The sequence below is a fragment of the Cyprinodon tularosa genome, unplaced genomic scaffold, assembly GCF_016077235.1.
Source record: "Cyprinodon tularosa strain WSP-4 unplaced genomic scaffold, ASM1607723v1 ctg241, whole genome shotgun sequence".
NCBI lineage: Eukaryota > Metazoa > Chordata > Actinopteri > Cyprinodontiformes > Cyprinodontidae > Cyprinodon > Cyprinodon tularosa.
In genome coordinates this window covers 650,537-677,393 of record NW_024038899.1, presented here as the reverse complement: position 1 = coordinate 677,393, position 26,857 = coordinate 650,537, and the positions used below count along the sequence as shown (strand labels likewise).

Below are 26,857 nucleotides of genomic sequence, written 5' to 3'. Positions count from 1 at the left end.
AAAACGTTATGGAACACATTAATTAACTGAAAAATGTTGCATAGTGTGCCTTTAAGTCTTGACTTTGACTGGGTCGTTGTAAAACATGGATAAACTTGGATTTAAAGCAGTCATCTAAACCAGGCGTCCCCAACGTCGGTCCTCGAGGCCCGCTGTCCTGCAGGTTCTAGAGGTTTCCCTGCTTTAGCACAGCTGATTATAATGATTGCAGTAGACCAAAAGCCTGTTAATCAGCTTTCAATTAAAATCAGCTGTGCTGGAGCAAGGAAACCTCTAAAACCTGCAGGACAGCGGGCCTCGAGGACCGACGTTGGGGATGCCTGATCTAAACGACCTTATTAAGTTGTTATAGATTTCTGCAGCCTGGTAATGAGCCACTCATTTCCCTCAGTTTAACTGGATCAGGGATGCAGCTTAAGATCACAGGAACAAGATTTAGTTCAGCTTCTCCAGGTTTTTCCTGCATTTTGTTGCACCCACTTAAAGCCCCACCCACCTGTGCGTGTTCGCTAAAGTTCTGCATCAAACCTCCTGCTTCTTTGGTCGTGATTTATAGCGAGTCAACCGAGGTCAAAGGTCGAGACAGAACTGGGAACGGACGTTTCTGGATTCTCACCGTTGCCGTTTTCTGCGTGGACCGGCGAGCCGATCAGGCTGGGGCGGGGGATGTGGAAACGTCCCACCATGCTGGGCTGCTCGTCCGCCGGCTTCGCTTCCTGTTTTTCCTCCTCGTCTTCCTCCCCGCTGTCCCACGTGCTACTCTCTGACGGGTACTCGTAGGTGCTGTGAAGGCTGGACTCGTTGAAGGAGATCTTTAGCTGCAAAGGAAAGAAACACCTGAATGATTCGGAATTCCCTCTTATTTATGAGCTATTGTCTCACTGGGAACTCATTTATATTTACATGCGAAGTAATTTCAAATTTTTAAGAAACTGAAACTGACAGACAAGGCTAGAAGTAGCGCTATCATGAGGGAGAATTGAAAAAGCCTACAGATCAAGACAGAGAAATATCCTATAGAGAAAAACAAACATATTTCAGAGATATATTGTGAGATATGAGTGAAGGATTATGTAAACTTCCTCAGTAATGATTAATGATGAGTTGATGGACGTCATGAGGAATTTGGAGAAAGTATCAAACCTTGTTATCCGGTGTTGTTGGTATCGCTGGCTTGTGTCCGTGTGATGCAGATTAGGACAGATTTAGATCAGATGGAGTCAGGCAGCGCTGGTTAAACCTGCTGTTTTCTGCGCGTTTCTATCATTTTTGTTTCCATAGCAGCACAGGAGGAGGAAGTGCAACCTCTGAGAGTTTCTGACGCCCACATGTGACCTGGATTTATCAACACTGCAGTTTATTTTAAAGCTGTTCTGGACAGTTGGGGGTATAAAGTAACCTGGATCAATGTGAGATTTTGCACCCTAATAAAATTAATTCCTGATATTCAAATGTATATTTGTAGCTTTGAACCTTGTGTGTTTTTTTATTTTCTTGCTTCTACCACCATCAAATTAGTGAATAGTTGAACATTTTTTATCGTCTGCTGAAAGATCTAAAAAACTAATGGCAAACAAGTGTATCTGGGCAGGATTAGGATTCATTTCAGTACCGTTGTTTGCTACGATCCGGGGTTATAATGGCTAACTAAAACTAACGAAAAGCAAAAACTGATATAATAAATAATAATAAAAAAAAGTGGATGCATTTTACTGAAGATGCATATTGTGACTGGAAACTAATACATTTTGGTGATGATACTGGATTCCTACAATTTGGGGGAGGTCTGTGCTCTCCGACAGCTTTTCTAGTTCAACAATTAAAAATAAACATTTTTCTTCTTCTTATTGTGTCCCAGGCTTTTAGACAATGCTACATTTAAAAAACTACCCAACTGAAGCTAAAATCTTGTTCTCTGTTTGTCAAACTGTTTTCCTTAAGATATTAAATTGATTCAACTAAATAAATGCAAAGAAATTAGGTGTTTTTTTTGTCCTTTTTTTGTCAAAGGACTAAATCTGAAATAGTTTCTTGTTAAGTCTTGGGCCTCGAGTTTAGGAGCCTTTTCATGAAGAGTTATCCAACTTAACAAATACAAAATAGTATCTGGAAATAATCTGAAAAGGAGCAAAAAGGCAGCCAAAGTCCAAACATTTAGAAAGATTGAGCAAGACCAGCTTAATAGACTAGAAACAAACCCTGACTGCTGAGAAGCAACATGAAGAAAAGTGATCTGTTCCCAGACTTCTGCACAGTCTGGTAACGGCAGTAATCTGAGGTGATCAGCACGTCTCCGCAGAGAATAAACGCCATGTTTGACCCACTGAGCGGCCATTGTTCATGTTGGATTACATGACCATGACCGCACAAGTGCTGCCAAACAGACGTGTCTCTCAGCGAAAGGCTGCAGACAATCAGGCGCAAACACTGAGCTCCTGCAAAGAAGCCATCCGGCCCACTGGAGCAACTCAGCATCCAGCCGCCAGAATTAGAATCTATGGTGAACAATGAGGCCGTCTGCTCAGAGCCGACTGTGGTGACTTCACAGCTTCAGCATGACATCCACTGGAGGCGTTGTAATGATGAAGCAATGAGGAAACGATAACATACGAACCATAAAGTCATAAAACACACGACTCTGAAGGACTTTCAAACTTTGCTTTAAGGAGAAACAACATATCAGGCTTCCTGGAACGTCGACTTGTGGAATTTGGCCTCCTAACAGAAAAGATGTTCTGGACCCATGTGGACACCTGGCCCAGAAATGAACTAAAATATTAACCTGACATTGGCAGAGAGCTTTTGAACAAGTGTTACACATTTTCACCAGACAAATTTGCAACGCAGCAATAATGCTAACAGTGATAATTCAGTCAGGAAGCTGAACATTTGCAAAGGTTGATGTGTTTAGAGCAAAGGCTTACATCCATCCATCCATCCTTTCCTTTTTATGCTGTAAAGCCTTTTTGGAGCCAAACCCAAGGGTCTGTCTGCATGTCTATCTAAAAAGGGAGCAATTTCTTTCCCAGGGTCGAAGCCAAATGCAAATAACTGGATTTCCTTCTATCCACAACATTTGTTGTATTCATGTAAGACATATTTTTAGAAGAAACAAACATAGTTTTCCAGGAAACCAACGACCAATGGGATTAAAGAGTTTGATTAAACAATGACAGTGAAATGGAGGCTGATTCTGTGCAGAAACATAAACCTTTTAGCCGTTTCCGTTCCCTGATGCAAACTTACTCAGTTTTTTCTTGCTCATCTGCAAAAGCTTGCAAAGATTTGTCTATGAGCCAAATATTTTGAGTGTAATTTCAAATATGGCAGGAAAAATACTTCACCTCATGTCTAGTGAGATAAAAACAACCCATATGCATCTCCAAGTCATTAATCTTTACATATGTATTTATCTGATAAGGGGGAAATAGGCCCATAAAGTGCAATAATAATTAAAACAAATGAGGAAAGTCCATAAAAACTGATGACATGTTAAGATAATCACTTCGATTTTAGCAGGAAGCACTTTCTGAGGACTCTAGGAACACAAAAAGAGAGAGGACGTTAACCTCAGATTACCGAAGCGTCATTTCTCTGCTAACTCTGGAAGAACAAACTCTTGACGTGATGGCGGCACGAAGGACAGCGCTGTGGGTTGGGCCTGAAGTTTCACAGATGCTCTTAGAAATCAGCTGATTTTTTTTTTTTTTTTTTTTTTAGTTTGATCAACGTTGGTTCAGTAACTGAAAAGTTCTATTATTTTCCTCTGAATCTGTCATCCCTGAGCAATACGATGCCACGGATACAAAAACACTCTTCAGAGCTGAAGCTACAAAAGAGGGAGGACTTAAAGCTGGTTATTTTTAGTTACAGTAAGGCGTTAAGGAGGCAGGATGCGGCTCAGAGATGTCAGAAGAGATTTAAAGAAAAAAATGGCAGACAGAGAGAGAGAAGAAAAGTTCTGGGGGTTAACATGAAGGTTGAAGCCGAACTATTGTGTCTTAAGGTTTTAAATGCTTTTATAGAGGTTCATCAATAAGTCGGCTCAGCGATATATTTTTTGGCTGATATTTCAATTTTTTTCTTGAATGCATTCACTAATTGGGCTGCTCAGTGAAGCAGTGGGTAGCACTGCTGCCTTGCAGAAAGAAGGTTCTGGGTTCGATTCCCAGGGTCTTTCTGCATGGAGGTTGAATGTTCCCCCTGAGCGTGGGTGGGTTCTCTCCGGGTACTCCGGCTTCCTCCCACAGTCCAAAAACATGACTGTTAGGTTGATTGGCTTCTGGACTGGCGACCTGTCCAGGGTTGACTGCTGGAGACAGGCACCTGCACCCCTTGCGACCCCACTCGGGATAAGCGTGTCAGATAATGCAGGGTTCCTACAGCATAAGGCAAGTTAAATTCAAGACTTTTTAAGACTTTTTAATGCCACTTGAAATAAAAATTTAAGACCAAATTCACAAGAAACACAAGAAAAACCTGCTTGCGACAACTTAACCCAAAGGTTTATTATAACATAAACCACTGCACTGATGTTTCAAATTTTGAAAAGCTTCCCATACAGGAAGCTAAAAACACACAAATGACAGATATATTTTAACAATTATTTAACTGAATTCGCAAACTTTGTTTTAGCAGGGAACAAAACAAATCAGTTTTAAAGCCACAACATAACCAGTGCTAAGTCTTTTTTGCAGCTATTTTTCTTTGTATCGTTTTCTATGTTTGATTTGGTGATAAGTGGAGGCGTTGCAGAGACAAGGGTGGAACTAAACTGAGAAATACCGGCTGGTTTTCTGTAACGCCATTTTGACGCTTTGTGTTTCGTGCTTCGCATGTGCGACTCCACGGCCTTAATTCCCATTGTTCTGAGCTTGAATGACTTCTTGCACTAAATCCACTGTGCCTCATGTATGTTCCCTGGTTTTAGCCATGGAGAAAACTCTTGGCTGGAGCCAATTTTGGTTACATTTACACTTGCTCATATTTTTCAGACAAAAGGTTAATGTCGCATCGCCCAAATGTCCAGGCCGCAACAACGCTTTATTGGTTCCGCTATCGGGACAGAAACAATAATGGCGAGCCGATATTTTTTTTAAATAAAAAAAAATTGTCAATTTTAATGTTTTATTTATATTACAAAAATAAATGGTAATAAAAATGATCCTATTTATGATGCTTTAAAAATTAAGACCTACGAAAGACTGATTTAAGACATTTTAATACCAATTAAGGCCCTAGTTTCATTTTGAAGAATTCAATGCCTTTTAAGACTTTTTAAGGACCCGCGGGAACCCTGTAATGGATGGATGGATGGCATTCACTGATTCATCAAAGCATTCAGCAGCTATATATAAAGTGCATTTCCGCTTCGTCCACTTGCTATTGCATCGTTTGATTTGTTGATACTTGTTTTCTTTGTGTTTAAATTGCTGCATGATTAACATTTGCTGTCATTGTGCCATTTTTTTCATGTAAATAGAGAAAGAGAGTAAGAAATATTGGTCTGAAATTATGCCCCAACAAAAAAAAAGCAGCAGGTATCTGGGATCGGCTGCACTGATGTAAAAATGATCGTCATCGGCTTTAAAACAGCAGTTATCGGTCGATCTCTGGATACCGTGTTAGGAAATGATGGCAGACTGCCGTTTAATTCCAGGAAACACAATTCATTTTTAGTTAAGTGTCTTTTTCTTATTCTAAAGAATATATTTCTACCCAAAGCCAGACCTTTATCTGGTAAAGATCACAGTTCTTCTTAGGTGGGTGGTTATTGCTGAAGTTGAGGAGAAAAAAAATCCCTTCATGGTTTATTACTAGTTATTTAAAAAATTCTCTGACCACTTGTAGGCGTCACAAACTCAAAATATCTTTATTTCTTCCTCTGGTGTTGCCATGGAGATCAAACCTTTGCTCTGTAGTGTCCAAAAATGTATTTCCTGTACTAAAACACAAGAGAAATAGCTCAGGTGTTAGATTATTGTGGCAGAACTTAGAGGAGCTGCTCAGCGTATTTATAATCCTGTAAAGCCTTTGCAGGCGTGTCGCAGTGCAAAGGTCGTTTAGGAGAAGCCTTATTGCCCTGCGCACCGACCTACATTTGATAGTGAAGGAGTTTAATATTCAAAGTGGTTTGATTTGCCATGGTTGTTATAGAGTCGGGTTTATTATTGCACTGGAATTTGATATATTGCGGATTGAAACAGCTCCTCATTCATATCCAGTGCCATCTTCTTTTTTTTTGTCTTTGCATAACCACAAACCTCAAATGTATTTTAACTGGATTTTTGCAATACACCATCAGAACGTGATGTTTAGCAGAAGAAAAACGCATTAAAAATATCTTGAACAAATAAAAACTAAAAAGTGTGGCATGCATTTTTACTCACCCCCCTTTTTTGCTGACAATCCCCAATTATACAGTGAGCTTCGGATATCTATTAACCCTTTAAAGCCCGATTCAAGGATAAAGCAAACAGAAAATAACTTTTTTTTGGTTTGAAGTCCTTATTTGGCCTTTTAACAAAATATGTAAAAAGAAAAAAACATAAATACATTTTTGGTATTAATAATTTATTACTATGCGATAAGTCAAGATTATTTTTTGTGTACCGGTAGTCTTCTGCCCTCTGTTATCAGGTATATCTGATTGTGTAAAATAGGATTTTGAGCAAAGTTTTTACCATTAAATTATGCAAAAGGTGTCAGACGCAAAACATTTCAGAAACCGTATGTATTAAATACGATACATTTGGCATTATATTCTTAAGGAATCTTTTTGCCATTATTGTTGCGAGCAAACAAGTTTTATTTCGAAATTGAGATTTGAAAAACTTGCAATTCAGAAATTAAACTTTGAAAAACTTTTTTTAGAGTAACTTTGTTTTTTTCCAATATTGTATTTTTCAAAAGTTCTTTTCTTTCAGAGATCTAATAGTTTGAAAATTAGATTTTCTTTTTTTCAAATTTCTCTTTCTCAGAGAAAGTTTTACTAATCACAGTCGCTTTATTTTAGGAGGCAGTTTTCCTCTGGAGTGAAGACTTATTTCTCTTGGTCTTTATGGACAGGAAAGAGCGTTTGAATAGGACTTGAAGTGACTTGAATTAGCATTTATGCAAATCACAACAAAAACCATCCTTTTCATAGTGAAACATGGTAGTGGAAGCATCAGGCTGGGTGGACGCTTCCCTTTAGCAGGAGCAAACAAGCTGGTTAGAGATGCAGGTAAAAATATTAGGGATGCACGATATAATCGGCCTTAAAACTGAATATCGGACATCGGCCACCCCACCGATATTTAACCCGATATTTGATCAGCTTCTGAGTTTCTAAAGTCTAAAAAAAAAATATATATATATACTACTTCTTCCTCTCCCTCAAAAACTTCTTTTTTACAGACTTAAAAACTTCTAAAGACAAGGGAAAAAATATTGATACATTAAAATATCCCAATATCTTCATATGCTGATATATTGCCATTTAAAAACACCATATCAATCTCTTTTACTAATGAAATATTGCTATACGTCATCGTTATGCTACGAAATCCCCCGAAAATTCACAAAATTTTGCCATATTTTTATACGTTGATATATTGACGCGGTATCGATCTATTTTACTAACAAAATCTCACAAGAATTTGCAAAATATCACGAGAGTTTGTAACAGAACGAGAAATTTCACAAGATTTTGAAAGTAAAATAGATCGATACTGCGTTTTAAAAATCAATTTGATATTTGAGTATATTATTTTTCAAAGTGTCAGAAATGGATAACAAAACTGCTATTTTCAATGACTACTTATTTTTGTCCAGCTTTAACATTGGTATCGATATCGGTTATCGGCTACATGAGTTTTAAAATATCGGCATATCGGATATCGGCCAAAATCCCAATATCGTGCATCCCTAATATATATATAGCTTAATACAATAGAAAATCCTGCCACAGGCTACAGATGATTTAAGACTAGGATGGAAGTCCACCTTCCACCTGGATAATAACACTTGACTAACAGCCAGAACTGTAACAGATTAGTTTTAGCTGGTTTTAGAATGTCCTAATCAAAGTACACCCAATAAAGAATCTAGGCAAAAAATTGGCAACAACCTAAATGTAAAGTGTGTAGAGATGTATCCCAGCATAATTGCACTGAAAAGTGGTTCTACTCAGGTTGGCTGAATACCGATGGACACCTTTTAGATTTTTAAATCACAAAACAAGTTTTATTTCCTCTGCATTTTACAATTACATGGAAATTAGTGTTGGTCTCAGTAAAAATCTAGTGATGTTTGCAGCTGCTTGTTAAGTTTAGATGGCGTCAGCAAAAAGGAAGTATAAATAAGTCCAAATATATTCAAAGACCATCGATGCTTGGTAAAAAAAAAAAAAAAAAAAAAAGGCTTTCTATAAAACCTTGTTAAATGTTACTGATATGTGTTCCAGGATATCGACTCAATTTTGCCATTAAAAACCTCCTCTGCTAAAGCAGCGCAGTGTCTCTGAGGAAGAGCGGCTGAATCCCGGCCCCATCAATAAATCAGGCCGAGCCGCTGGGCTCGCTTCCTCTTTCAGTCTTTCACTTTTATTTTGGTCTGCCCCACCAGCTCTCTCCTTACTCCGTATCCTCGCCTCCCGTTGATCCAAGTCAGTGGGCCAAAAGAAACGCGGGGTTGTGAACTCTTTCGGCCTCTGCAGCACCGCTATGGGGCATTTTTTTCTACGTTAAAAGGCTACGTCACTAAGGCAGGAGTGGTTTGTCCTCTTTCTGGAGGGTGTATGAAGGAGAGGGGTGGGGAGGTGGGGGGCTATTCGCCAGCAGATTTAGAGTCGCTGTCATTCTGGTTCACCACAGGGCGAAGGAACAGGATGCTGTGGCATCAGGGACTGGATTTGCTTTATATTCACCTAAAAACACTGCATGTGAAGCTGTAATGCATGGCTTTAGGACCAAACACGGCAATGACTTGGAAGGCCCCAATAACAACGTAGTAAAATCCTGCACGACAATGCAAATATCCCTGACAGGGTGTAAGAAACATCCTCTGGATGCAATGACATCAGTCTCTCCTGGCTTCTCCAGGGTTCTTGTTCTGCTTTTTCCTTTAAAGTCCTCACCCAGAAGTCACACTCAGCTTGATGAGAAACTTTTTACTTTCGATTAGAACTCCCATGTTGCCTCAGCATTTAGCTTCTTAGAATAAGGCTGACAGCTCGAACAGATGTACAATAACATTAACACAAGCACTGCTTTGGTGTGGAGAGCTTTAGGTATTTGCTCAGTCTGTCATAGGGATTAACGGAAAACAAACAACGCTATAGTTTATCTTCAAAATGTTTTTAAACCTCTCCAACTTTGTTGAATAAATGCAGAGAGCCTAAAAACCATAGGATTTTTTTTTTTACACTGCAGCTTCGCATGTAAAAAGCCTATAATTATCCATAGGGCCAACTTCCCTTTAGCATTTCCTTCCCCATTTTCCGAAGTTGTCTTTTTATTTGTGCCTTTATGTGGCAGAAGAAGAAAAGGCTGCAGAAGAGATTATGTCTTCATGAATGTGTTGTGGCCAGTAGGCCGAGATGAGGGCCCTGCCAGGAATTTCTTTCCAGGCCAGGCGGCATGGCATGTCCTCGTTTGGTGAAGCATGGTTCCTGCTCTGACTGGGCTTAAATTAAACGGCTCAGAACCACAAAGGAGCTCTAGAACAATAAAACGGCTACGGAGCATTTAAGGTGCTGCAGCAGATGTAACGGTTTCTATCCACAGCTCAGACCTGCCATGTTGGGAGTTGTATTTAGTGAGTCTTGGATCGTGATTAAACATGATAAAGTGTCTTCTGTCGCCTGGTGCAGCAACGAAATACACAATGCTTTAAGGATCAGACTGAGCAGGTGCCTGATTACAGCTAATCTCCCGCAGGTCGATAATATTAGAACAGCACCGCGATGATCAGGCTGATCAGTGTCAACTGTAGCTGCATTAGTGCCTGAAGACAAACCTGCATGCAGCAGGTGGCATATATCTATCTATCTATCTCTCTCTATATGTATATGTATATGTATATGTATATATATATATATATATATATATATATATATATATATATATATATATATATATATATATATATATATATACACTATATTGCCAAAAGTATTTGCTCACCTGCCTTGACTCACATATGAGCTTAAGTGACATCCCGTTCCTAATCCATAGGGTTCAATATGACGTCGGTCCACCCTTTGCAGCTAGAACAGCTTCAACTCTTCTGGGAAGGCTGTCCACAAGGTTTAGGAGTGTGTTTATGGGAATTTTTGACCATTCTTCCAGAAGCGCATTTGTGAGGTCGCACACTGATGTTGGACGAGAAGGCCTGGCTCTCAGTCTCCGCTCTAATTCATCCCAAAGGTGTTCTATCGGGTTGAGGTCAGGACTCTGTGCAGGCCAGTCAAGTTCATCCACACCAGACTCTGTCATCCATGTCTTTATGGACCTTGCTTTGTGCACTGGTGCACAGTCATGTTGGAAGAGGAAGGGGCCAGCTCCAAACTGTTCCCACAAAGTTGGGAGCATGGAATTGTCCAAAATGTCTTGGTATGCTGAAGCATTCAGAGTTCCTTTCACTGGAACTAAGGGGCCAAGCCCAGCTCCTGAAAAACAACCCCACACCATAGTCCCCCCTCCACCAAACTTTACACTTGGCACAATGCAGTCAGACAAGTACCGTTCTCCTGGCAACCGCCAAACCCAGACCCGTCCATCAGATTGCCAGATGGAGAAGCGCGATTCGTCACTCCAGAGAACGCGTCTCCACTGCTCTAGAGTCCAGTGGCGGCGTGCTTTACACCACCGCATCCGACGCTTTGCATTGCACTTGGTGATGTATGGCTTGGATGCAGCTGCTCGACCATGGAAACCCATTCCATGAAGCTCTCTGCGCACTGTTCTTGAGCTAATCTGAAGGCCACATGAAGTTTGGAGGTCTGTAGTGATTGACTCTGCAGAAAGTTGGCGACCTCTTCGCACTATGCGCGTCAGCATCCGCTGACCCCGCTCCGTCAGTTTACGTGGCCTACCACTTCGTGGCTGAGTTGCTGTCGTTCCCAAACACTTCCATTTTCTTATAATACAGCTGACAGTTGACTGTGGAATATTTAGGAGCGAGGAAATTTCACGACTGGATTTGTTGCACAGGTGGCATCCTATCACAGTTCCACGCTGGAATTCACTGAGCTCCTGAGAGCGACCCATTCTTTCACAAATGTTTGTAAAAACAGTCTGCATGCCTAGGTGCTTGAATTTATACACCTGTGGCCATGGAAGTGATTGGAACACCTGATTCCAATAATTTGGATGGGTGAGCAAATACTTTTGGCAATATAGTGTATATATATATATATATATATATATACACATATACACACACACACATCTATATAAAGACCCATGTAACCACTCTGTGCAACAATCCTGTATAATCATTCTGCTATAAAAATAAAAGAAAAAAGCTGTTATATGTGGACCATAAATATCCCCTTTATCTTCCTTTGGCACCTTCTTCTCTTTTGGCTATTTGAGCTGATGTAACAAGTAAATTTCTCCACTGTGAGATCAATAAAGTCAATCAATCAATCAGCATGATGCTGCCACCACCGTGTTTAACAGTGAGGATGGTTTGTTCAGAGATTTCTCGGCGTTCTCTGTGATTTATAATCTCCTTAAACTTTGACATTGTTTTATAACAGGGCTTTAACACTCCTTACTCAATACTCATTCCTCTTTGACCTGTCCTCCCCGTGCTTCCTGGTATTTTTAGGATGTTGTTTGTTCTCTAATGTTCACTATCAAACCTCTGAGGATAGAGACAGAAGGGCGGCATGCATACAGAGATTACTGGAATCCATTTTCCAATTAAAGAACTTCTAAAGGCAGATTGTTGAACTGGGTTTTATTTATGGGGATCACTGAATAGGGGGTGATTATAATACAGAAATTCAACCTACAGTATTATTTTGCTGGGAAAATAATCATTTTTACTGCCCTTTCCACCCAAACATGACGGCACAAGCATGTATGCACCATCTTACCAAATGAAGGAAGAGCTCAAATTGTTTTGCAAGCTGAACCATTAAAATTGCAGCCAATCTAATCAGCAGTTATAGGAAATGATTCCGAGCACCAACAACTACCAGTAAGACACACCCTGAGTGGAAAAATTATCATTGATTGCCAGGAATCCAAATTAACACCCATGTCTCACGCCAATGTCACACCTGCTTCCCTTGAAATACACTACAAGTGTAGTTGTAGATGACTTGGTTGAGAAAAAAAAAATCAATAAAAAAAAAAATACAAATACAAATTTACATGATTCATAAATAGAGGTATAAACCTTGAGGTCTCAAGAGTGTTTACAGGTTTGGATGCCTAGCTGACCTGGTGCAGGGGGGGCTTTTGGGAAAGGGGGACTATACTGTGCTGAAAACGTTTGTGGACTAGTTTTGAGATTTATAAACACTCATCCGTCCTAAAGAACTCAGGGGTTGAAACCACAGAAAGTAAAAGCCTCTTTCCCACTGAAATAAGCTTGATTGTTCCAAGGTTTAACTGGGTTTTCTCAGTGAGAAAGGGGTATGAGAAACTCATTCTGTGGCATTTCCTGGCCAGACAGGATATAAACTGCCTCAGAGTTCTACGTTCCAGGTCTCCTTATGATGGGACATGCCAGAAAACCTCTAAACATTGGAAGACAAGGATCTTTGCCACCAGATCCTGAATCAAAAGACTCCTTTTGATCCAGAGAAGCAGCGACTTCACTCCTAACATCTTCACCACATGATGAAGCCCCTCACCCAGTCTGAGGTTGGGTCCACAACAGGGGTGGGCAATTTCAATTTCTGAAGGCTGGTATTCTGCAACCTTTAGATGTGTACTTGACTCAATCAATTAAATCGGAGGTCTTCAACCAGGGGTCAACGACCCCTAGGGGGTCCATGGAGGTACTGCATGGGGGTGGCAAAAGTTTTGGTTGATTAGACTTTTTTTAATATTTTCTCCCTGCAGTTTTTTCTACTAATTGAAATGTGTTGTGTGTCTCAACACACTGTAGTAAACAGATAAATGGAGGCAGAAGATGTCTTTCAGTCATCAATGCACAGATTCAGTGACACACAGGAGCTCTTTCAAGCTGGGAACCGTTTCATTCACAACACCTGTCCCATCAACCAGGAATCCGAATCCGAAATACTTTAATAATCCCAGGGCGAACTTACTTTCGTTACATGACACCATCTGTAATAGAGGTTTTTTAGAACCAGTTTGATATAACACAATTTAATACAATATATATAATTAGGGGGTCCCGGCTCTATCTTGCCACCAGTTTGGTGGTCTTTGGTCTGGAGAAAGTGCCTGTAAACACAGGAGGTAATTCAGCCATTGTTGGACCAAGAACAACTAGAAGTTGCAGAAAACTGGCCCTACAGGATTAGAGGTACCCACCCCTGGTTCAGAAAACGAGGAATCTCATTTCAGCAGCTTATATTGAGGATCCTGCTTTCCTGACATGATATATATATATATATATATATATATATATATATTTATTTTGACCAGGGCTATTCTTTAGGGCAATTCCAGAAGAATAGCCCTAAACTATTGTGAACTATTCTTTGAAGTCAGGTTAGGTGAAACTGTCATGCTACATCAGGCAGCTGACATTCTAGGCTAATGTTAAGGCCAATTGGCGTTGGACGGGTCGGACTGTCGCAAACCACCGCAGACCTGAAGTGGAAGTGCGCAGACAAAAAAAGCAGCTGTGATTGGTCCTTGGTATGCATTTCCAGCTGTCTGTGTGGTCGTCCTTGTCGATTCAGGTGCAGGGGCGCACCATTTTTAAAAACCGAGGAACAACTACAATAAACAACTACGACGAAAGGTTAATCAGTCTTTCTGCCAACTCCATTAACAGAACTTGTTCCTCTTCGATGTCTAGCAAATCTAGATCCATCTTCGTGACCGTGATATGTGACAGACGTGCCATTGTTGTTTTGGAAGATAAACACTCGCGCCGGTGCCGCCGAAGTTCTTGTGACCATCTGCCGAAGTTCTCACGAGTTCTCGAATAGGCTCCTCCTTGCGTTTTTGCGGGAAACTGCTGTGCATCCCTACAAATTCCAGACCAACGTGCAGAAGCATACCAGAAAAACTGGGTCGCGACCAGACCCAAGCGACGTATGATGTGTGCGGTTGCAGAACTATAATCTGCCCTTTAGTGTTAGCTGTTCAGCAGCCATGCCTGGAGTCGAGGTGAAGCCCATGCATTGCCGCTCCCTCCATTTGCTATCCATTGTTAAGGTTTTGTTTGATTAGTTAATATTGTGTACAGTCAGTATTTTATTGTGACTGTGTTCTCTTTCATTCCTTTTGATGTGAAAACTGGCTCAGAGCTCATCTGCTTGACTGGCTCTTGTCTAGACCGAGCCAAATATGGAGCATTTTTAGCTTTTCTAACGGACGGTTTTTAATGCATCAGTGCTTCCGTGTTCCTTTTGCATGTCGGTTTCTGTCTCCTTGAACCCCAGTTGGCCTCAGCGGAAGGCCGCTCACACTGAGCCTGGTTCTGCTGGAGGTTTCTTCTTTTAAAAGAGTTTTTCCTTCAACTATGATAAGCATGTATGCATTTATTATATTCCAGATGGTAACTATAGATTAGGATTGGTACAAGGTCTGGAAAGGAAGTCATAAAAAAGAAATGTATTTTCACACGACAAATGCCCTCCCTAGAACAAATATCAACTGTTCAAATTGACCCTGTTTATTAAGTCAAAGACAGATGCTCATAAAGCCATATTTTTCTCTGCTCTTCAAGAGATTTTTAACCCAACTCAGATTTATAATAGAAATAGACTGAATAGAAGAGCCTCTGTGGATGGGGCACATTTTCACCAATGCGATAGAGAAATGAAAATCAAATCAGTGCATTCTATAGTCATAACCTGCTGTTTGCTTTCCTGTAATTTGTCCCAATTCTCTACTGCTAACCTGCCGTGGGATTGTAAATGAACCTTTTAGGCTAAATTTGGCATATTTACACTTTAGCTAAGTGTACTTATGTTGATTAATATGCTGTCCTATAACAAATAAAACACTAACATAGGACAATTGTGAAATATCCATCCATCCATTCTCTGTCATGCTTTATCCCAAGCGGGGTCCAGCCGTCTACGGGCGAGAGGTGGGGTCCACCCTGGACAGTCCATTGCAGGGCAACACAAAGACAAACAGGACAAACAACACAATCACACTTACGGAGAATTTAGAGAAGCCAATTAACCTAAATAGTCGTGTTTTGGGGCTTTAGGAGAGAGAACCCACGTATGCTCATAGCAAACATGCAAACACCATGCAGAAAGACCACGGGCCAGGAATGGAAACCGGAACCTACAGAGCACTTCGCTCTCAATCTGCAGGTTTACTAGTGGTTCCTAGAATTTCTAAAAAGAAGAATGGGAGGCAGAACTTTTAGTTATCAGGCTCCTCTCTTGTGGAACCAACTACCAGTTTTAGTCCGTGAGGCAGACACCCTGTCTACTTTTAAGGCTAGGCTTAAAACTTTCCTTTTTGATAAAGCTTATAGTTAGAGTGGCTCAGGTTATCCTGAGCTATCTCTATAGTTATGCTGCTATAGGCTTAGACTGCTGGAGGACTTAGGGACCCCCATTTCATCATTCTGCTTCATTCTCTCTCTATTCTCCTATTCTGCAGAATCTGTTAGTTTAATCTCTAACGTTTAATGCTCTCTCTGCTTTTTCTCAGAGCAGCTTTGCCTCGTCTGTTCCTGTTTGGCTGTGACGCAATCCTGGAGAGAAACATCAGCTGTGCTGCTGCCATCAACACCGTTGTTTATAGATGCTGGAGATCGGCCTGTTTTTCAGTGCGGTCCTGTTTCTCTGACCGTGACTGACTGGATGTACTCTCTTCTTCCTTTTGCAGCAGCTTTTTGTATCTCTGCTTCTGTCTCCTTGAACCCCAGTCGGCCTCAGCAGATGGCCGCTCACACTGAGCCTGGTTCTGCTGGAGGTTTCTTCCTGTTAAAAGGGAGTTTTTCCTCTCCACTGTCGCTACAAGCATGCTTAGTGTGAGGAATTGTATTTGAGTCTGAGTCGATGCAATCAACTGGTTTTCCTTAGATAGAAAACTTTGAATCAATTTGACTGTATGATCTGGTTGAACTGTAAAGTGCCTTGAGATGACATGTGTTGTGAATTTGGCGCTATATAAATAAACTGAATTGAAAAAATTTAATTGAACCTTCTTGCTGCAAGGCAGCAATATTCCCCACTGAGCAGCCACTGAAACACCAGAAGATGTGCCTTCCTTAAGTACATCAAGGTAAATATATATGGGGTTTTGTTTGTTTTTTATGAGCCTATATTTATGATAAAAGAAAATCATTTTAAAATCAAACAAAGTCTTTCAGCTATTTAGTTATTCCACCTTAACAAACATGAGACTAATGAGGGTGTGTAAACTTCTATCCACCTTCTGTGGTAAATAAACCACCCAGTGACTCGTTTAGTGCCAAGCTGTAGGTGGGTTTTAAATCTCCTGTGAGGGAGAATCACCTCAGCGCTCACACAGAAACGCTTCAACAACTGTAGGTGGATGGCGCTTGCAGCTACGGCTGGTGGAGTGGGACGGAAGCTGTGCCAACTGAGAAATCTGTGTTTACTCTGCCGGGGCCCGAGATGCTGTGAGTCACTGCGATAATAGTATGCCCTTTAGCCTCCTGTGAGTTACGTGTTTAAGCATCCGTGTGGCCTCAGGATTGGATCATATGACTGATAAGAGCTAGAATGAAAGAAAGGGATGGATTTCCAAGCCTGCGCTCCTTCATCGATTAGTTTAGGTCAGCGGACAATGACTTTCTGACTCATCTGAAAGCATTTCTGCAGATATACGTGAAGTGTGTGTGTGAAAGGTGAAACCAGCAGGGTGGAGATCCAAAACCGATCAGCGGTCCACTCCCAACACACACAAACACCATCATTGTTGATGCATTTAATGCTGGACTGTAAAAAGTTCGGGCTTAGGTGTGTCTGGAAAAGCCACAATGAGACAAAAGCAAGATCGCAGGCTGAATGGTGAGAAAGAAGGTCTCCAGGGAAAGGTTGACTGCTAATATGACTCCTAAAGGAATACAGTAGAAACGCTGTGAAGAAGAGCTTTTAGACCCATATTCACTCCGATATCGGCTTTTTTATTAGATTATATACAGGGATGGATGGAGGGAAGGAATGACAGTCAGTGTTTACAATCAGATGGATGAAAACTGATTGTATGGAGAAAATTATACTTATTATAATTATACTTGTATGGACAGACAGGTAGATGGACTAATTAAAAAGATATTTAGGTGGATGGATAAATGCTTTAGTCAAATTTTCCAGACTTTGTCAGTAGTCCTAAAAATGGAAGATCAGACGATCAGTTTCTTAGATTAGCTTTTAGGGTCCAGATCGGGGTGAATTATGAAACATTATGATAGATTCAGTGGAAAAAATGAATGAGTAACATCTACAAATGAAATGAAGGGTGTACTTTTAAGAAGTTTCACATAAATGTTAGTAAATTAGCTGCTGCTCAGCGTGCAACCTGCAGATCTCATTTATCAGTTAAATATTTGAGTTAATTGTTGCTTAAACTATTGATGTTATAATAGATTTTCTTTGCTCTGCTCATTTTTATTCTGATTTTTTAAGTCATATGTTATTTGTTCTGTTTGGTGGAGAATGAATTTTTTAATGGAAACCAGGATTGTTTAAAAAAAAAAAGGAGCCGATCTGGGACATAATCATAGAATTAAAGGCAAATGTGTTTGGAAATTCAAACCATTAAAGAGCTGTCTTCTGTCCAACTTAAAGAGAAACTAATGATGGGAGCAATCCAGCTGGTGAATCCCAGAGATCCCTTTGTCCAGCCAGAACCGACAGCCGGTTCGGTTGATTAGATTCTGGACCAGGATTAAACCATTGTTTCAGAAAACTCTGGGACAGAGATGAGTCAGTATGGGACTGTGTGTCAAGGCAGCAAAGCTGAAAGAGGGAAAAAATTACTCCTTTATCCAAATATTTCCTGAAAAGTTTTTACTTATTCCATTGTTAATCCAAATTAAATAAACTAAAGCTTTTAACTGTGAGAAAAAGCAAAAAGGTTCGACAAGGTTTAAAAGCTTTTGCACAAGGAATCACAAAATATAGACTTTATATGATTCTTTATTTATTCTGAGTACGGAGATGAAATTAACAGAACTGGTAGAAAAAGGAAAACATAACCTTGACCAGATAAAGAATTTTTCAGATTTGGCGGATAAATGCTCGTAGTTCCAAAATCATCATTACTGAAACCTGTAGCATCCAGACTGACGTCAAAAAAAAAAAAAAAAAAAAAAAAAAAAAAGCCTGTGGGAGGGAGAGTCTTTACCCGGGAATCCTAATGACGGGATAGAATGGCCACGGCTGGTGTTGCCCTGGTGACAGGCGCCATGGATATGAGACAGAAGGAAACGGGAGAGTAAAAGCTGGAGACGGAGACAGACGAGCAGAGCCTCTGAGACGGGCAGCTATGGATGCAGCAAACGGGGAAAAAAAAAAAAAAAAAACGAATGATCCCGAGCGTCTGGGACAAAAGCCGTTCGGATCCACTTCTACGTGCTGCACATGTCGGGCTGGAAGTGAGGGACATGAAACCAGATCCAGGTGGATCATACGCTGCTTGTGTGAGGAGATTATTTGAATCAAATTTACATGGAGGTACTGAAAGCACCGCATCAAACCGCAGCGTCCAGGCTGATCTGCAATCGAGAAACCGCAGAGTATCGGATTATTTTTATGCCTTATTATCCCCAGCATAAGTATTTAAAAAAAATAATCCACAGTAGAAACGGGAGAGGGGACAGAGTCGGTGACCCCCTCTGGTTCTTTTTATAAACCCGCCCCGTCTGTTGGCGTCCTCTGCTGCTGCCCTCTTCGGCTCCTTACTCCTGCACTTTACAGACCCACACATAAACACACACACACTGAATTAAACATGACTATGATAGTGGGGCTTTGCTGACTGAATTCTAATTACACTGACTCTTCTGGCTGCAGCCCGAGGGCCGTGTGGGAAACTTGCATTAACCCACAAGTTTCAGTGTAAGTCAGCCTGTGCGTAAAGAGAATGACACGTCTCTCATTTGGAAACCAAATCTGCATCACCCCTGAGAATAGCACAAGCAGAAGTAGCACCTCTCGTTTGTGAGAGACTCTTGGTGTCATCCTGGTGATTTTATTTAACCATAGTGTTACTCAAAGCAGCCCGGCTGGTAACGGCAGCCTTTGAGGAGAAAGGTGAAATGATAAATTCTAGAGAGAAGAAACGAGGCATCTACAGGTGCTGGTCATAAAATTAGAATATCATGAAAAAGTAGATTGATTTCAGTAATTCCATTTAAAAAGTGAAACTTGTATATTATATTCATACATTACATACAAACTCATATATTTCAGATGTTTATTTTGTTTAATTTTGATGATTACAAATGACAACAAATGAAAATCTCAAATTCATCATATCAGAAAATTAGAATATTACTGAAGACCAATAAAAACAAAGGATTTATAGAAATGTTGGCCAACTGAAAAGTATGAACATGAAAAGTATGAGCATGTACAGCACTCAGTATTTAGTTGGGCCTCCTTTGGCCTGTATTACTGCAGCAATGCGGCGTGGCATGGAGTCAATCAGTCTGTGGCACTGCTCAGGTGTTATGATAGCCCAGGTTGCTCTAATAGTGGCTTTTAGCTCTTCTGAATTGTTGGGTCTGGTGTATTGCATCTTCTTCTTCACAATACCCCATAGATTTTCTATGGGGTTAAGGTCAGGAGAGTTTGCTGGCCAATTAAGAACAGGGATACCATGGTCCTTCAACCAGGTACTGGTAGCTTTGGCACTGTGTGCAGGTGCCAAGTCCTGTTGGAAAATGAAATCTGCATCTCCAAAAAGTTGGTCAGCTGCAGGAAGCATGAAGTGCTCTAAAACTTCCTGGTATGTGGCTGCGTTGACCCTGGACCTCAGAAAACACAATGGACCAACACCAGCAGATGACATGGCACCCCAAACCATCACTGACTGTGGAAACTTTACACTGGACTTCAAGCAACGTGGATGAAGTGCCTCTCTTCTTTTCCTCCAGACTCTGGGACCTTGATTTCCAAAGGAAATGCAAAATTTACTTTCATCAGAGAACATGACTTTGGACCACTCACCAGCAGTCCAGTCCTGTTTCTCTTTAGCCCAGGCAAGACGCTTCTGACGCTCTCTGTGGTTCAAGAGTGGCTTGACACAAGGAATGCGACAGCAGAAACCCATGTCTTTCATACGTCTGTGTGTGGTGGTTCTTGAAGCACTCACTCCAGCTGCAGTCCACTCTTTGTGAATCTCCCCCACATTTTTGAATTGGTTTTGTTTCACAATCCTCTCCAGGGTGCGGTTATCTCTCTTGCTTGTACACTTTTTTCGACCACATCTTTTCCTTCCCTTCGCCTCTCTATTAATGTGCTTGGACACTGAGCTCTGTGAACAGCCAGCCTCTTTAGCGATGACCTTTTGTGTCTTGCCCTCCTTGTGCAAGGTGTCGATGGTCGTCTTTTGGACAACTGTCAAGTCAGCAGTCTTCCCCATGATTGTGTAGCCTATAGAACTAGACTGAAAGACCATTTAAAGGCTTTTGCAGGTTGTTTGAGTTAATTAGCTGATTAGAGTGTGGCACCAGGGGCCATCAATTTTGAACCTTTTCACAATATTCTAATTTTCTGATATGATGAATTTTAGATTTTCATTTGTTGTCATTTGTAATCATCAAAATTAAACAAAATAAACATCTGAAATATATGAGTTTGTATGTAATGTATGAATATAATATACAAGTTTCACTTTTTAAATGGAATTACTGAAATCAATCTACTTTTTCATGATATTCTAATTTTATGACCAGCACCTGTACTTAACATATTATTGTAGGGTTTACCTGTTGCACTAAAAGATTAGCTAAGTTGACCAGTGACCGAATAGCTGGAAACTCAAAAATTCAGATTATTTTAGCAGTCAGTGAAAACAACACGCTAGCTGTCCATGCTAACAATAACAGTCCTTGGTGCAGAACTTGTAACTACTTTTAATTGTTTAGCATCAAGTCAGAAGAACCAGACAGATAAGAAGCTATGTTTTGTGACATCATGCTGCAAGAACGTGAGAGAGAGCAAGACTTTCTGATGATAACAAGAAGGCTAAATGGATTATATTAAAACTGCTCTGCATTATAATGTTAAACTTATGTCCATGTTCTGTGCTGAATCAAATGGATTCTAAAATTTCTCAGATTAAGGTACAGATCTATGGGTAAAGAGAATTAGAGGGCTATCCGGACTATGGATCAGTGAAAAAAATCATTTCATGCAAACTCTGTAACTTCTTTGGATGGTCTATTTTTCAATTTACCCCATGAAAATTTTTTTTTTCTATTGTTCTTCTACTTGAAAGTGAAGCTTTCACATTCTCTCTTCCTACTTTTGGTACACTGGGAGAAGAATCCATTCGCACTAAAGTTGCGCTGATGCCATTTTTTGGCCCCGATACTGATAACCGATACCTGGCTGTTCAGTATTGGCCGATACCGATACCATCTGTTTGAAATTGATGTGTGTATATATGAAGAACTGCATACTACTTGGATGTAAAATAATTGCCATCATGGCTTTGTCAAGCTGCTGCCTACCTTTGTAAAGCAGGAAAAAGACTAATACAAAGTGAATTCAGTAGAATTTTTTATTGCCTACCTGGAATGGGTGACAAAAGTTGAATAAACTTTTGGCTCTCAAAACGGTATCGGTGCCCCATTTTTTGGTACTCACCGATACCACCATTTTAGTGCAGTATAGGGGCCCTACCCAATTCTGGTATCGGTATTGGTGCAACACTAATTCGCACTGCAAGAGAATGGCTCCAAAATCAAAATAGACTGTGCCAGAGGCAAACAGTTATGGGTCCAGTGTCCGTTTCGTGGTCTTGATTCATTTAACACCACTAATGTACACCAGAAACCAGATTCTGGCAGGGGTAAAATCGTTTCAGGGGTTGTGGGTGAAAGCACATTTAGATGCTGGGGACTGTTGAAATAGGCTGAACTTGCAGGAATCCCCAGAAACACCTCAGAGGTAAATGTGAGGATGAGAAGTATTTCAAACAGAGGGGGTAAAACTAGCTTCTAGGGTGATTAGCTTTTAAATTGGCCTTAAAAAGGGAAATATGCACTTCATTTAAAAAACAAAACGATTGTGTCTTCTTCCTTTATGGGACTTTGGTTCTGATTCTGAAAGGACTAGCAGGCGAGGTGGTTGGTTTTCAGGAAGCGTAAGGGAGGAGAGGGCAGAAATAGGGAATGCCTGTCGAGTGGTAAATAATTAAACACAAAGGACTTTCACACCTGTAGCCCAGATGCATAATGTAAACGTAGGAGCGTGCCCTTTCATTGGCCTTCCTGTGTTACAGGGAGCTTTACGCCATTCAAGGTATTTTTAAACCTCCACCTAAAGCAATGAATCTAACCCAAAATAGTCCATAAATAGAATTTAAATTCAGGTAAGTTAGGAATGTTGCCTAAGTATGACTCATAAAGCAGGAAGAGAAGCGGTCAGAAAGGGTTCATTATTGTGAAGTACGGGTTCATAATCTGACAAGTTTCATTGTATATTAAATAAGTTTGATTATTTTGGGGCTGAGTGAGTTTCAGCAAACATTAAAACCAACATGTGGAGAGTAAAATATTTTTTACCTACTATAAATGCTTTAAACTCAAAAGGCTTGTACTCTTATGACCTCATGATGTGTCATTAGTGTATATTTAATGGAGCACAACTACACCGAGTGTTGCAAAGCCATGCCTTACAATAAAACAACTAGGGCTGAAACAATTACTTGAATTAATCGATTATTGAAATAATTGTCAACTAATTAAGTAATCGATTAATCGTCAACTGGAGTATAGAGACTAAAACATGCCTTTAGTTGAAAGAGCAACCAACTTAGAGCAGTAACTATACCAAAACTGTAAAAAAAATATATATATAAACATTTGCATCTAAAATAAAAAAATGTATTTCATCTGTCAATATGCTCTATCCAAGACTCCTCAAGTGCAAAAGTTTTAGTTGGCTTCACCTGGTTTGATTTTATAAATAGTCTTCTTTAAGGAACTTTTTGCTATCCAAATATCAATTGTTTAATAAAACAAAATGAATTGACAGATTAATTGATTTGCAAAACTATCGTTGGTTGTAGCCCTAAAAACAAAAAACATAATCAAAGTCCTCTAGAACCAGGCTGAGTTGGTTTCTGGGAAGTAGGGATTCCAAAATTCCCTGCAGAAAAAGTCAACTAAAGCAACCCTTTAACCGCATTTCCAAGGATCTCAAAACATCTTGTGGTAGCTCGCTACTACTGTGCTGGGACAGGCTGCAGAGGGTCTGCAGAATCTGTTTGTGCAACAACAGTAAGGGGACGTCTGATGTGTTTCAACACCACAAACTGTCATTTACTAAGAGCAACTGACCAAAAGACTTTAGAAACTCAGAAGCTGATCAAATATCGGGTTAAATATCGGTGGGGTGGCCGATGTCCGATATTCAGTTTTAAGGCCGATACAGGCCGATACCGATAGGGGGCCTATAGATGCATCACAAGGCTATGTATCTTTTAACAGAGGAAGGCTAGGAAATATGGAGGTAAACACAATTTCTAAAGCCTGAGAAACCAATCGATGGTAAATAAATGCATGTGAAGAACTTATTGAAGCATAGTAAAAGTCCAAGATCCATTCATTCAAACAGGAGGTTATCCAACCTAAGGAGTAGCTGAAAGGTAATCTGGTTTTGAAATTGACCAGAACAATTTAGACAAACCTTTAGATTGCACCTTAGGTTTGTAGCCAAGACCAACCGATCTGAGGCCAAGTCTAGACGGAGAACAGAGAAGCCCAAAGCCAGCAAACGAAAACCGAAAACTGAGTGAAGACAGAAAAAGTTTAACATACACAACCGTTACTGGGATCTTAATGTAGCTGCCGCTAATCTGCCTGCAGTTATTCCAGGTAAATTAACCTATAGAGGGCTCTACATGTACTGGCTGTATTCGTGCACCTCTTTCAGTTACTTCAACAATTAGGTGAACCGAACTTATTGGGAATAAAATAAATGTGGATTGAAATAAAAATGTACGATAAAAAATGCACAAAACGGTGGTTCATGCACATCCTCAGTCAAACTAGAATTTACCTAAATACTAGGGATGCACGATCTAATCGGCCCCCTATCGGTATCGGCCTGTATCGGCCTTAAAACTGAATATCGGACATCGGCCACCCCACCGATATTTAACCCGATATTTGATCAGCTTCTGAGTTTCTAAAGTCTAAAAAAAAAAATAAATACTACTTCTTCTTCTTCTTCCTCAAAAACTTCTTTTTTTACAGACTTAAAAACTTCTAAAGACGAGGGAAAAAATATTGATACATTAAAATATCACAATATCTTCATATGCTGATATATTGCCATTTAAAAACACCATATCAATCTCTTTTACTAATGAAATATTGCTATATGTCATCGTTATGCTACGAAATCCCCCGAAAATTCACAAAATTTTGCCATATTTTAATATGTTGATATATTGACGCGGTATCGATCTATTTTACTAACAAAATCTCACAAGAATTTGCAAAATATCACGAGAGTTTGTAACAGAACGATGAAATTTCACGAAATTTTGAAAGTAAAATAGATCGATACCGCGTTTTTAAAAATCAATTTGATATTAGCATATGAAAATATATTTGAGTATATTATTTTTCAAAGTGTCAGAAATGGATAACAAAACTGCTATTTTCAATGACTATTTATTTTTATCCAGCTTTAACATCGGTATCGGTTATCGGCTACATGAGTTTTAAAATATCGGATATCGGCCAAAATCCCAATATCGTGCATCCCTACTAAATACGTTTTCCAATCATGCTATTTAGATCGTGGCAAGCTGACCCAAGTGTGAATGTTTGCAGAGGAAGAGGCAGCAGCAAATTACTTAGAGGCACTAAAAATTTGGAGGGATGTTAATTTCCTCCTGCTCTTTTAATGTTTACAAGGAAAAGGAACAATATGAATGGCTGAGCCTTTAGCTTAATTATAGAAAGCAATAACTTAAACCACTGAAAGAACCTCACGCAGGTCCGTTCAGAGTGCTTGGAAGACTCAGAACCAACACCTCCGTGTTTGTTTCTTTACCTCAGTGACATAAACAGATGTTTGGAAGTGACTATTTGATTATGTGCAAAGATAAATGCTGCATATTCTAAACATATTCAAATCAACTTATAGAATTTTGCACATTTAAAAACAGCTATCAAGATAAATACGGTCTGAAACCCTTTTTAGGAGTGCTGCAAAAGGTTATTGCATCATGAGGATCCCATACCTGAATCTGACAGTCAAATCCAAGGTTGTTGCTCTTTTCATAAAGGAAAAGGAAGCTGCAGGAAAGCAGATGCACATAAAGTTCTGAACTGCTTCTATTTCCAGACGTGTTATTAAGCGTGTTTACATATCCAAATGCTGCATTTTGCGTTATGGGTTGGTACAACAGTGAGACCGTGAGAGAGACCAACCCTTTTCAAATGAAAGAACACCACATTGGTTTCTTTCCAAACTGTTTAACAGGAACACAGACAACTCTGTAGACGGACCGATTTCAGCTGCTTCATGCAAACCTTGATGTAAACGAACCACAGAGTTTGAAAGTTTAGGTTGGAGGTTAGAAACCGAGTTTCGCCTCCGTGTGAACAGTTATTTAACATCAGCTTTATGGAAACAATGCACCTTCTAACGTCATTGGTGACCAAGTTAGAGAGAAATCCGTCTTTTATTAAAGCAGCCTATTCTCTAAATACAAAAGGGAAATTTCAACCTTACTTTTGAGAACATTTTGTCTGATAAAGAAAAACAGATACAATATTAGGAACCGTTTCTATCAACAAGCCATCAATCTAAAAATCAACTGAATCTGACTAACTGTCAGGAACAACTTCTGTGCAACAATTAGACTCTACTTCAGCCTTATTGCTGGTTACGACTCATTTAATATTTCTCCATTTACTCCTGTATCCTTTCTATTGCCCATTCATACAACTATTGTCTGGAAGGAAACATTACATTTTTCCTCACTTAAAAAAATGAAATTAAGTTTTTTTCTCTCTCTGTCTGATTATCTTGTTGTGTTACTGTTAGAATAATAGTATATAAATGTATCTGTAGTGTTATCATGCATAAAGCTGTGTGCTATGTGCATGTGTTTATAGCCATCTTTTCTGAAGTATACTGTGATTTGTAAGATTTGCTTTTGGGGAGGTTGTGGTTGATCTACGGGCAGCACTCGACCTGCTGATATTTGGTGAACAGCTTCAACCGCTTAAACTTTGACTGAACCCTGAAATTTATAGGATGTTTACTGAGACTGCAAGTCTGAATTTTTCATGTTGTTTCTGATCTCTAGAGCAGTCTCAGCTGTTGTAACAAGGGACCCCTGATTTCTAATAAATAGCGAGCAGAACGCTGGAACTGCAGAGTAAGGTGGAGATTGTAAACTCTGCAGTCTCTTCCTACTCTCCTCCCGAGTAAAACTAAATTAATTGTCTCTGTGCCTTCTTTCTTTCCCTGTATGTATGTATGATGTTTTAGGTCCTTAGACCTGACAGTTACGATATACAT

The 26,857-nt window shown here is 39.9% G+C and overlaps 1 protein-coding gene across 1 annotated transcript in view; it reads right to left on the bottom strand.

The window, feature by feature from the left end:
• Window positions 1-26,857, bottom strand: part of tprn (taperin) — a 39,077-nt gene that overhangs the window by 5,118 nt on the left and 7,102 nt on the right. Inside the window, 1 exon segment of the mRNA XM_038287622.1 lies at window positions 617-818. Coding sequence (XP_038143550.1) covers window positions 617-818 — 202 coding nt within the window.